The sequence below is a fragment of the Hakea prostrata genome, chromosome 2, assembly GCF_041222555.1.
Source record: "Hakea prostrata isolate BN-2017 chromosome 2, UWA_Hpros_2, whole genome shotgun sequence".
In the NCBI taxonomy this organism is placed as follows: Eukaryota; Viridiplantae; Streptophyta; class Magnoliopsida; order Proteales; family Proteaceae; genus Hakea; species Hakea prostrata.
Window position 1 is genome coordinate 31806545 of NC_142601.1, and position 13591 is coordinate 31820135.

Sequence of the window (13591 nt, forward strand, 5' to 3'; positions counted from 1 at the left end):
CTTTAGGAAAGGTATCATGATCATAAGTAACATGACAAGTAGATGACCTATGCATGGCTAGGTTTTCCCTAACACGTGTCGGTCTAAGACCAACAATTGTGATGATTTGATGTGATGAAATGGATCTATTACCCCCAACCATGGTCGTGGTGAAAAAGTGGTGACCTATCCTTGGACCCCTGATTGTGGGCACCCAAAAGATGGTTAGGAGCCATGAGGGGCTAGTGTGAGTGTAGACATACCTAAAGGAGATTGGTGATTTCTTAGTACATGTTACCTAGATAAAGATTGGCATAGTTAGCATACTAGAAACCACAATCCTATATATACATGTTGTTTCCTCAAGAGTTCGATGGATTGGAACTCACCACTCTTTGGGGCTTTCTTCAGATGATTACATAGGTTATGATGGACCTGTTGAGCAAGAGCTACATCATTAGATAGAGACGTACATTAAGTGGAGCTTGCGTGTGCATGGACTGGGCCTGTGGAGTGTAGTGATGTTCCTTAATATTCACACTTTCTTTTGCGTTTGGGCTACCATTTTTGGAGTAGATAGTTGTTATTTAAATTTATTAATGACCAACAATCTTGTGACTGTGGATCACACTGTGGGTAGTCGTGTTAGTCCGATATTGTTAGGTGCGTGTGACATTCCCCACAACCTTATGATTGACAGGATACATTGCCAATGAAATTGTGCAGGTGTTGGTGGACCATGGGAACTCACAATTTTTCAAAGTTAAATTTTGGTGCACTTTGCCCTAACTATAGAAGAATCCCTAGTAGTCATTGTGGTTTTCGACAAGAGCAACCATATAAGGTACGAGGGCCTGGTTTAACGTTAAGCTTCCAAATAATGAAGTGATTGATGCTTTTATTGTTCCCCTTTTAGGAGAAAACTCAGTTTCGAGTGTTTAATGGTAGGCCAAACTAAGCCCAATCTTATTTGATTACAAGAAGGTCACTTTAACATTCCAAGATGACACCAACCAAGTCACTCTCACCAGGTTCCCGACATGCATGCCATCTCAGCTAAAGTATCAAGATGTGCATCTATAATAACCCCTGGGATCTTAACCCAAATCTCGACTTGCATGCCTAAGGCCTTTCCCTTAGCTTGTAATTAACTCCAAGGCAAACCAGACCAATTGACCACCTTGTTGCTAAAAAGTGATAGGGGCGGCTGGTCGGGGCCTTTTTTGGTTCCTATTAAGTTTACCTTGTTTACAGGTCGACCCCATGGCGGCAAGAAAAGGTGATCTTGTGCTATACTCTAATGATCTCTTTCCTACTGAGGCACACCAAACTCCCATTGTGTCCCAGATCACATTCCATGAATCAAAAGGTGAAGCTTACTCATCCATCAGCTCCTCCTATAGTTGTGGTGCGGTTTTACAAAGCGTGTAAGCATTGTTTCCTTGTGTTGATTAATCAAGAGTTTTGTCACCACTCCTTAAGGTTAGATGTTGTAACATACACTTCTTGCATTCTTTCCCATGCTTCATACCCCATTCTTCTTAAAGTAAAGGGCTAGGCATGGCAGGTAGGAGCACCTAGTTGGGAATCCTTTTGGCTTGATCAAGAAGTATTATGTTGTCACATCCACCCAGCCGATACCCTACTTGGCATACCCTACTCCCACACTAAGGTCGAGCTAATCTTGGTACGGAGTGTAACCACACTCGGAATCTTCACTATGATCTTCATAGTAGCCAAGACCTTGAGAGTAGTATGAGGCATAGGGATCCGTCTCGATGAAGGAGCCATCAGATTCTTCAACACCTGTAGAGTAATCTAACAAAACAATTGCACAGAAAGGAATGAGTTCGAGAGAACTAAGCAAGGTAGTTATTCCATGATACATAAGTCACATGATACCAAACATAACATGATGCAATATGATATGAAATAGATGATGCAAATATGACTCTAACTCTACATATGCTAGTCTCTATGGTAGACATGCTTTAAGTCATAGCACCATACTTCTCTGGGTGGGTCTCAAATCACTCTTCCCTCAACCATCTCGGTATCTTGGGTTCTCTGGTGGTAATTGGGTCCTGCATCCCTCGGGAGAATCCATGGTTGGGGTTTAAGTTACCCCTCTCTCACATCACCATTGGTATAAGTATTGGCGCATGTTACGGTAAAGCCTAGCCCAATGCAAGTCATTTACTCAGTCGTATCATGTCAGGTTTGGATACTTCCCCTATGGCTACAACCAACTCAGTTCGGTATCCTTCACACTAGAGTCACGTATCCTATGGCACCAACCAGCTTGGACTACAGACTCATCAACCCTATTGGTCATCCACAAATAGTAAATGGGAAGCTCTCACATCCTCTCACGGGTTGGTTACTGGTCTTGAGTGCCCGTGAGCCCAAGTCTAGCTATTTGCAACCCTACCAATAAATGGCCTCAACGAGTATCCGTAATGTGATCTATGTCCTCTCATGGATTGGTTACCGGTCTTGAGCGCCCATAAACCCACATTACTACCATGGGTCGTTCGGTCTCAATGCCCTTCCTATTTGGGTCTAATACAATAAGGATGTCCTAGCCAACACATCTAGACAAGTCCTATATATGACATCCAATAATCCAGGAAAGCATCGATGGGCATCTTCGGAGAACATCCCACACTATTCCCTCCGATGTCCAAGGACAAAAATGTCAAAAGGACATTCCCCAATCCCAAATCATACTCATCCAATCACATTCTCAATTTCACCATATCATACATACATGATACTTCATCATATTGAAAGATAATTCATAACATCACATGAAATCATATATGAAATTGACAAGAAATAATAATCATGATAAGCAAGAGTATGTAAACATATTACTACTGTTCTAAAGTATGTCAGCAGTCATATGATGTTTAATTACAATAAAGAAGCTAAGCCTACTAAGTTGTCAACATCAATGTAATAATCACATAGTCTATGTTATATGGTGATAACTATCCTTACCTTGAGTCGATGTGAAGCTAATCCAAAGGTAACAAGAGAATGATCCAAAGATGATATATAGACCCTAGACAAACATAAATGAAAGATTAGAGAAGAAATCGGGAAAATTGGAGGTCGAACGGATCAAATCGGCGAAGTACACAGTTCAACAACCAATTGGTTGACTGACTTGGTCGACTGACCCAGCCGACCAAGTGAACAGTGCGGGGCTAAATAGTGAATTTTGATCCGAAACCTAGCTTCCAGGGCTCAGATCGATCCGAAACTTGGAGGGATTGATAGTAACAATATAAGAACACTATCTAGCAAGTAATTAGCATAATCTAATGGTCTAATTAGGAATCCCCAAATTGAAACCCTAAGTTCTATATACAAGAATCATAGCTTCAATTGAAATCAAATGAAATTGCAAGGGGAATTAGGGAATTAGCTAGGGGAATTGATAAGGAATAGATTAGGATCATATGCTAGCATAGAAATTAGACTTAGCATGATTTATACTTTAGTTTAGGACAAGAATACAAGATGCTAAGAAGAGAATCATAGAAATGCATATGCAAGAATCAAAATGAGAGCATAGCATAGGAAAAAATGGAAAGAGCTCATGCATTAGCAATGAATTAACACTTGAAGTGGTGGTTGCAAGGTTGCAGCACCAACTTCAAGGTTACAACAGCAAGAAGAAGAAGATAATAGAGTAGGATAGAGAGTAAGAGAGAGAAATCATACCTTGTAGATGATAATGGAGACAAGAGGCAATGATTGGCAATGATTGAATGCAATATCCCTTCACCACTACCAAGGAAGTGCCTTGGGAAGCTCTCCCCTTGTTCTCATCAAGCTAAAAGTGAAAAATAGGGTTCAAGACGCTCACTTAAGTAGAGAAGAGAATATCCAAAAAGCATCAAATTCTCAGATTTGGGAATCCTTTGGTTGACTAGCTTGTCAGTCGACCAATTCAATCAACCAAGCAGTGACAACAAGCTTGGTTTAGGGAAATGAAGGGCTAGAATGATCCAAATTGAGGTGGGTTTTCTCCTACAAGTCAATTAACAAGTCTAGATTAGAGAATACCTTCAAAACAAGACCGAAAGTGCATCAAGTACTTCAACTAGACTTCCCCTCTTCTAGGTGTAGCATCTCACCGAACACTGACAATGCATCCAAGTAAGGGGCATCACTGTCAATATCCATGGGCTCAGAATCTAACACCAAGTCTTCAACTAAGAGGGCCCACAAGTCTCTCCTTCTTCCACTCTGGGTCTTCGGACCTACAAACATCAAAGGTTTCGGGTCAGGGTCAGGGTTAGGATAGGGCTAGTTTCACATATGTCCTCCGAGTCACATAGTGTTGTAATCGAAATAATTTGTTGCACAATTAATTATTTCTTGGTTTGACCAACCACCTAGGGGGCATTTGGTCAGGTTAGTATGGGAATTTTAGGGTTTTTATGTTCTAAAACCCCTATATATTGGTTCTAAGCCTTGGAATTTGGAATTATTTATTCTTAGACGGATGAGAGACATAGAGCCAATTAGAGGGTTTGTTCTGAAGTGAAAGGAAGCAGTATTCTTAGCAGAAATCTCGAATCTTCGCTCAATCTCCAGTTTGAAGGTAAATCATCTATCTCTTATGTCTTCTCGGATACTAACCAAATGTGAATCCTGCAAAACCCTAACCTGGAAATCCATATTGTAGGTTCGAAAACCCAAAGTGAGGGGAGAAGCCAATGGCACCATCCAACTTGAGACCATTGGATTAGACTCTAAACCAATGGAAGTAGATGGAGATGATGTCAAGTTGGGAGTTCTGTCATAATATGGAAGAAGATCTAAACGTTGACGGACTTGGTAGATGGATCAAGAGTACAATGATGACACGTGTAGAAGTCCTAGAAAAATCAGGTAAGAGCCTTCAATAACATAGAAAAGGACCCAAGACTGAGGTAGGGCATTTAGAGCCTCAATTCCACTCCTGGAGCAAAAGTACAAGGGGTGGGTTGCTTGCTCTGGTCGTGTCACATCCCCCCAGTCGGTACCCTATTACTTGAATACTCAAAGTGTGATCCATAGCCCCGAAGATCACGTCTCAGACAATCATCCAACCATTCCACACAATAGTCCAATTATGAGCAAGAATAAATCAATATATTAATATAATTAAATAATTAAATCAAAAGTAAAGATCTTAGAAGGATCTCAAAACAAATATCAGAGTACGGAACTGATGTCAAATAATCGGAGTAACGGAGTGTGGAAGTAATAATAATCCTAATGTATACAACTAAAAAGGAATGAAGGAAGCGATCAAAACTATTCTAAGTATTCTAGTGGTTCGTTTTCACTTAATTTCACCTTCCTTTCCAATGGCTTGCCTGTAGTCCCATAGGCATATGGGCTTCGTCTTCTATTGCTGTCAATCGGAGCCATAATAGTGCTCCATACCGGTACCTGGATTGTGCCACAAGCTATTGTCAACTCCTATTGCTTCCTCACCTGTATGCTGTATGGGAAGGATCTCCAAACCAGAGCTCGGGATCTCTTCTTCACCTACAAAGTCATCTAAACAAACATTGTTTGTCACACCCCACCTGCCAGTCACAGTTCCGCCTGACAACCCATGGGTGCGATCTATCACAGGAATCCACGATTTTATCATCAATAACAATAAATGCAAGTAATTGTAATCAAGAGCAAGAGTAAGTTCAAATAATTAATCAAAATGGATTACAGGAGTCAAAAATGCTCCAAGAATGAATCAAAGAAAAGAATCAAAGTAATCAAGTTTCAAAAGTTATCGAGTTCAGTGGAAGCAATAAAATAAACTAAATCCGTTTCTTTCCAGTATCTTGCTTTTGAGCCAAAAACTGCTCTTCTAATCTAGCAAGATAGGGGATCCTCCAGTTCTTCTCCAAGGACTTCTCAAAATGTCAGATGATCTATCTCTGTCTACCATCAATGGGTGTTGTAAGCGCACTCCAAGCACTCACAGGAGGTTTTGTGGCAAACATCTTCGTCTCCCACTGACAATACCACATTCTCTTCATAGGAGTTGCTCTAGTCATATGGAACTTCTCCTGATTCCGGAATACCATATGTACAATATATAGTAACATACAAAGAAAGGAATGAGTTCTGACAAACTCGGTAAGGATAACACATCTCACATGCATATCGACAATATATCCAAGTAAGCATATATATAACTAATGATATGTAAATATATGAATGTTACTAAGATCTAACTATGCAAGTCTCTAGACGGTTGACATGCTTTTAGATATAACACCAGCCCTCCTCTGAGTAGGTCTAGTCACTCTGATCCCTCACGGACTGGTTACCTCTATTGGGATACCCAATAAAGGGGTTCAATCCTCGTTAATTAACCACGGCTGGGGTTTAGGTCAATACTCTCTTACCAAGACCATTGGCATGAGTATTGGCGCATGTCAGGGTTTCTAATCCAATGCATGGTCATACAGTAACATACTACATGAAGTCCAGACACTTCCCCTATGGCACCAACCAACTCAGTTCCGTATCCTTCTCTACCTAGGAATGATAACCCTCACGGACTGGCTACCGCTGTTGGACTCCATTCCCTAACCCTATGGTAATCCACATATTGTTGGGGCAGATGCTCTCATGACCCCTCACGTCTCCTGGGCCGCTCCTTGGATGTCCATGAGCCCAAACCATAACATATGCAACCCTACCATTGCATGATCAATAGTGGACCACTAAATCTCCAAACGGACTAGTTACCGTTGTAGGATGAAACAGAGTCATTCAGCTTCAATTCCCCTACCGAAAGGGTAGTAGCATGTTAGGGTACCTAACCATGCAATCTAGACTCCCTAGGTATGTCATCCAACAATCATGATAGTGCTAGGGGCATCAGTAAGCATGTGTCCCATACCACAGCCCTCTGATATCCCAAGCAATGGATACCCTTCCATTGCAACTACATCACATCATCAACCATTATAACATAATCATTCAATCTATACCACAAAGTGATAAAGTATATAAAAACATCATTTATAGTATACATTCAACTATATTTCAATGACTTATACAACTACAGCAAGTTACATGAGCAATGAATAATATAAGAATTAAACAATTCATCATATAGCATATCATCGCATATAAATAAGAATATGTCCTTAACTGTAATAGCTCACTAGAATGCAAATAAACTTCACTCACAACAGTTCCAGTAAACTTCAGAGATCACCTAGACATAGAGTAGCAAAACATAAAGAAGACATGAGTCAAATCAGAGCAAGGACCAACTTCACAAAGCTACTGTGACCCAGCCGATTGCTTGGGGCTGTTGGTTGGGTCAAGCGACCGCCCTGAGTGACCACCCTGAGCAACCGCCCCTGTTATAGACAGTCTTTAAGTCCAAAATTCTGACTTTGATCTCTCAATTTTAATCTAATTTTGGAAGGATTTATATCCGAATTTTGTCCTTAAGAAACCTACAACACAAGCACAAAGCAACAACCTAAAATTCTAAAGATTAAATAATCAAAACATCTCCTTTGATTAGATCTATCCTTTATTCAAATGCAAGGATCCATTTTCGAACAGGATCTAATCAAAGTCATTGATGGGGAATAGAACCAATACAATTCAATCACCACCAACTTAAGGGGAATAGATCCACACCATTCCAAGAGATGAGGAAGTAGAAAAGAGAGTGTGGGGGATCACTTACCTCTACTAGATACACAAAACAAACAAAGAATTGGATCTTCTTCGCAATCCACACTTCTCTCACCTTCCAGCACATGTTCTCTGCCTCCTAACTATCCACAACAACAATCCCGTATAGAATAATGAGTAAAAAGGTCGGGGTTTGTTATATATTTGGAACTGGGGGCAAATTAGGGTAAAAATCCAGCAAGCAGACCTGGCGATCGCTTGGGGCGGTTGATTGTCCAATCAACCGCCTTAAGCAACCACCCCCTAGTACTTTCCAGTACTTGGGTGCTTTTTGCTCAAGGGGTTGATCCCCAACTCAAACCTAACCCTATACAACATGTGGGGAAGTTCTTACCTTGATTCCAAATATCTTCAAACACCTTTTGACTCCGATTGGTGATCCACTTTCCCAATAAGGCAAGTTCTTCATCAAGAGAATCCAGATCCATGGACTCACAATATGGATCATGGACTTCAATCTGAATATTCCACAACTTATTTCGGCTTGACCTTCGGGTTATCAGACCTGAAATATGGATTTTGGGTTAGACATACGGGGGTTGTTACATACCTCCCCCCTTAAAAGAAATTTCATCCCCGAAATTATAGAGTACCTGTAAGTCCAAAGAGATGGGGGTATCTGATCCGCATCTCATCTTCTTTTTCCCAGATGCTTCCTCAAATGAATGATTCTTCCATCTAATCTTCACCAAAGGTATGGTTTAATTCCTCAATTGTTTATCCTTTTGGTCCAAAATTTCTACCGGTTCTTCATCCTAAGTCAAATCCGCACTCAAACCTTCAAGCTCATGCTGGAGCAACTGTTTTGAGCTTGCTAAGCATTGTTTTAGCATGGAGACATGGAATACATCAGGTACACTAGCTAGAGATGAAGGAAGAGCCAACTTGTAAGCTACCGGTCCAGCCTTCTCAATAATCTCGAAATGTCCAATATATCTTTGGCTGAGTTTCCCTTGGATATTAAATCGCATAACACCCTTCATAGGTAAGACCTTCAAGAATGTTTGCTCACCAACTTGAAATTCCAGATCTGACCTTCTTTTATCTGCATAGGACTTCTGTTGAGACTGAGCAGCCTTGATCCTTTCTCTAATCATATCCACCATAGTACCCGTGGTTTCAATTAGATCAAGGTCAAGAACACGCCTTTCCCCAACTTCATCCCAATAAAGAGGAGTTCTACAAGTCCTTGCATACAAAGCTTCAAATGGGGCCATTCCAATCGTTGGCTGGTAACTGTTATTATATGCAAACTCCACTAAAGCTAAGTGGTCATCCCAGTTACCACTCATATAAATGACACACGCCTGAAGCATGTCTTCTAGAATTTGTATAGTTCTTTCCGATTGTCCATCAGTTTGAGGATGTTGAGCAGTCCTCAAATTCAATTGAATTCCCAGGGCTTTCTACAAACTATTCTAGAAACGAGAGGTGAACCTCAGATCTCTATTCGACACAATGCTGGCCGATACACCATGCAGTCTCACTACATTATCAACATACAACCTGGCTAGCTTGTCCATAGTATAGGTGATCTTCATCAAAATGAAATGAGTCGATTTAGTCAGTCGGTCCACTACAACCCACACTAAGTCATTCCCTTTACTAGTTCAGGGTAGACCTCTAACAAAATCCATGGCAATATCCTCCCATTTCCAACTAGGTACGGGAAGAGGTTGCAAAAGACTAGATGAAGGTTGCCTGATAGCTTTCACTTGTTGACAAGTTCCACACTTAGCAATGAAGTCTTCCACATCATTTTTCATGTTGGGCCACTAAAATATCCTTTCATATCTTGAAACATCTGTACACTTCCTTGATGAATGGTGAAGATGGACTGATGGGCATCAGTCAAAATCTCTGTCATGAGGTCTTCCATAGCTAGAACACAAATTCTTTCCCTAAAAACAAGAGCACCATTAAAGGCTAGGGAGAAATCTATCAGTTCCTTTGTCTTTGAGGTAATCAAATCGATCTTCTTCCTCATTTCTGGATCAGTCGATTGCAAAGCAATAATTCTGTCTCTCAAACTCAATCTAACTGATACAGCTGACAAAACAGCATCGGAACCTTCTAGCACAATCTCAAGCCCAAGTTCAATGATGGAGAACAACAAAGGCTTACTCAGAGATGCTAGATCTACACTTTTTCGATTGCTCTTTCTACTCAAAGCATCATCAACCACATTAGCTTTCCCTGTATCATATTGGATATCACAATCATAATCTTTCACCTGTTCTAGCCATCTTTGTTGTCTCATATTCAGTTCCTTCTAGGTGAAGAAATTCTTGAGACTTTTGTGGCCAGTGAAAATTGGTATCCTCTCACCATACAAATAGTGACGCCAGATCTTCAGAGCAAAAACCACTATAGCTAATTCCAAATCGTGGGTAGGATAATTATGTTAGTAGTTCTTCAACTCTCTTGATGCAGAAGCTACTACCTTCCCATGCTGCATTAGCACACAACCCAAACCAACTTTAGAGACATCGATGTACACTATCAAACCTCCAGAGTCATCTAGTATTGTCAACACAAGAGCGTTAGTCAACCTCTTCTTGAGTTCTTGAAAACTCTCTTTGCAAGCTTCACTCTAAACAAACTTGATTCCCTTCTTGGTAAGCTTTGTCATAGGAGCCGATAGTCTAGTGAAATTCTCAATAAAGCACCTATAATAACCAGCCATACCTAGAAAACTTCGGATCTCAGTGACTGACTTGGATCTATCCCAATCTGCCACAACTTTCACCTTCGCAGGATCACTTTAATAGCTTCAGCAGATACAATGTGACCCAAAAAGATGACCTTGGACAACCAAAAGTCACACTTGCTGAATTTGGCATACAGCTTCTTCTCTCTCAATCGCTGCAAGGCAAAACTCAAATGCTCAACATGCTCTTTCTCACTCTTTGAATATATTAGAATGTCATCAATGAACACTAAAAAAAATTTGTCTAGAACATCCTGAAATACTCGATTCATCAGATCCGTGAATGCTGCCAGAGCATTAGTAAGACAAATGGCATGATTCTGAATTCTTAGTGCCCATATCTGATCCTCAATGTTGTACAGCAAACATCACTAGACTTTACTCTCAACTGATGATATCGAGATCCCATATCGATCTTCGAGAAAACAATAGCACCTTTCAATTGATCAAACAAGTCATCGATCCTAGGAAGAGATACTTATTCTTGATCATCAACTTGTTCAATTCAAGGTAATCTATGCACATCCGTTGTCACATCCTCCCAGCCGGTACCCTAACTGGCATACCCAAGAGTGTGATCCACAGCCCAGAAGATCAAGTATCGAGGAAATCATCCTCTCACATATTCAATAACATAATCATAAACAGGAAAAATCAAGGTTTAATATTATAAACAAGATTCAAAACAAGAATTGAATAAACAATATAGTCAGAGTAAGGAAAATGAAACCAGATATCTGTAGATATCAAAAGAAGTAAAGTGAGGCAGAAACTCACTCCACAAATACAGCGAAACGTAATATGTAAGTCTAAAAGGAATTACAACTAAAACAAAGGAAAAAGGAAAGATATCAAAACTTAAGAGTCTTCTATCCTATAGATGACATCTTCAAAATAGTGGACTTCATCAATCCAACAGAGATGTTCCAACTCCACGTTGCCTTTAATCGTAATACAAAACTTGAACAATTGAGGGATCATCAGCGTAATCTTGATTGTCGCCAACACCTTGCGTGTAGTACGCTTCATCGGCTTGCGCTTCAGTGTATTGTTCTTCATAGTAGTCAGTACCTGTAAAATAGTCTAACAAAACAATGTACAAAAAGGAATGAGTTTCGAAGAAACTCAGTAAGGTAGTTAATCCATAACAACATAAATAACATGTGGCAGAACATAGCAAGATGCAATGCAGTATGAAACAAATAATGTATGTATGCATCTAAACTCTATGTATGCTGGTCTCTATTGGCAGACATGCTTTAAGTCATAGCACCATACTTCTTTGGGTAGGTCACGCGTACGGCTCCTGTTGGTAGTGGGTCCGGCATCCCTCTCGGACATTCCATGGCTGGGGGTTAAGTCATCTCTCTCTCACATCACCATTTGGTCTAAGTACTGGCACATGTAAGGGTAAAAACCTAGCCCAATGCAAGTCATCTACTCAGTTACATCAACTCAGGTCCAGATACTTCCATTCCTCCCCTCTCGAGATCCTTTTCGGTATCCTTTCCACTAGAGTCCTAATAGTCCCGGACTACAGACTCATCAACCCTATTGGTTATCCACATATGGTAAATGGGAAGCTCTCATGTCCCCTCACGGATATAACTCACCGGTCTCGAGCGCCCATGAGCCCAAGTCTAGCCATATGCAACCCTCCAATACATGGCCCCCACAATGTGATTCCTGTCCTCTCACGGGTTGGTTACCGGTCTTGAGCTCCCGTGAATCCCCATTGCTGCCACGAGTCGTTCGGTCTCAATACCCTTCCGATTTGGGTCTGATATAACGGGGACATCCTAGCCAAACACTGCTAGACCTAGGTATGACAATTAGTAATTCAAGAAAGCGTCGATGGGCAACCCCGGAAACATCCCATACTATTTCTAATACTATCGAAGGACAGGAGTGTCAAAAGGACACCTCTCAATCCCAAATCATACCTAATCAGACACAATCTCAGATCAGACATGACATACACAATCAACAGTTCATCATATACAAGAGAGTATACAGTCATGATCTAATCGTTAAACAATATAGTAATAAGCAATTCACATAAGCTTAAATAATAAAAAGATAACATAAGCAAGTGCTACTGTTCTCACAGTAGTAAATCAGAAATATAAAGTATAACAACAGAGTAGCTAAGCTCATAGTTTCATAAGGTAGAAACCAGAGAGTATGTAATCTATGTAATTAAAGAATAATTGTCCTTACCTTCTAACTCGTAAAGGAACTTAGGGAATCAAGTAAGACCTTGACTAAACCTGAGATGAAAGTCTTAAACAAGTGTATACAGCATGTTAGGAAAGATACATAGAAGGAAAGATATCAAATCAATCAAAACAGACCAAGAATGAGGTTGCTAGACTCATTGGTCGATTGATTGGTCTACTGCCCTAGTCGACCAATAGAGACAGTGGCCTTCAAGAATCCGAAGTTTTTAGAAAAAAGAAACCGAATTTGGTGGTTCAAAAGGGTACAAAATAAGGGGGAAACTACAATGACAAAATCCTAGTATATGGAGGACATCAAACCACCAACCAAATCAAGTTTCCAAGTCACAACTCAGGAACCAAAAAAGTTAACCTAATTAGGTTAAATCATGGATCATGAAGAAAACATAGTATGATCAAGGATAAAGAATTAGAGGATGATAGGTTACAATTCTTGTAAGGAAAACACATTAATTGGTTATTAACAAGGTCAATCACATATATCCAAGAAGTTAGGGTTTCAACCTTTTTTGGCTCTCATGAAAGGTTAAGATCACAGGATGAAAGGGAAGTAAATTGTTGGCCAATAATAACAAGAAAAACATAGAATATCAAATTTAGATTAACCTAAATATTACCCATGAGGTTTCCCTCACATGGGAGGTTACCAAAAGGTTTCCAGAAAGATCATACAAGGGTTAGGGTTAAAAGAATTTAATTGGCTAGGGTTTCAAGAGTTCAACTAGTTAGGGTTAAGATCATGACGATGATCATAGATCTTAAAGAATCGAATGAGATCATGGAATAGATGGTTGCAAGAATGCAGCATCATCTTCCTGATCTCAACCAAGAACAGATCAAAGAAAAGAAAACCAGAGATGGAAGAAAAATAGAACATAAACATACCTTTGTTGTAGGAGGAAGGAGATCACTTGAGTTCTTGCGA

At 40.2% G+C, this 13591-nt stretch overlaps 1 protein-coding gene across 1 annotated transcript; it reads right to left on the minus strand.

Annotated features, from left to right (window-relative positions):
• Nucleotides 1-9478: 9478 nt before the first annotated feature.
• LOC149024224 (uncharacterized) lies at nt 9479-9976 on the minus strand. The gene has a single exon (XM_089143436.1). The coding sequence runs from the start codon at nt 9974-9976 to the stop codon at nt 9479-9481; it is 498 nt and encodes a 165-aa protein (XP_088999562.1).
• Between the last annotated feature and the right edge of the window lie 3615 nt (nt 9977-13591).

Excerpts from the sequence above, each read along its gene's own strand:
- LOC149024224 (XM_089143436.1), bottom strand. The coding sequence starts at position 9,976 with ATGAGACAACAAAGATGGCTAGAACAGGTGAAAGATTATGATTGTGAT.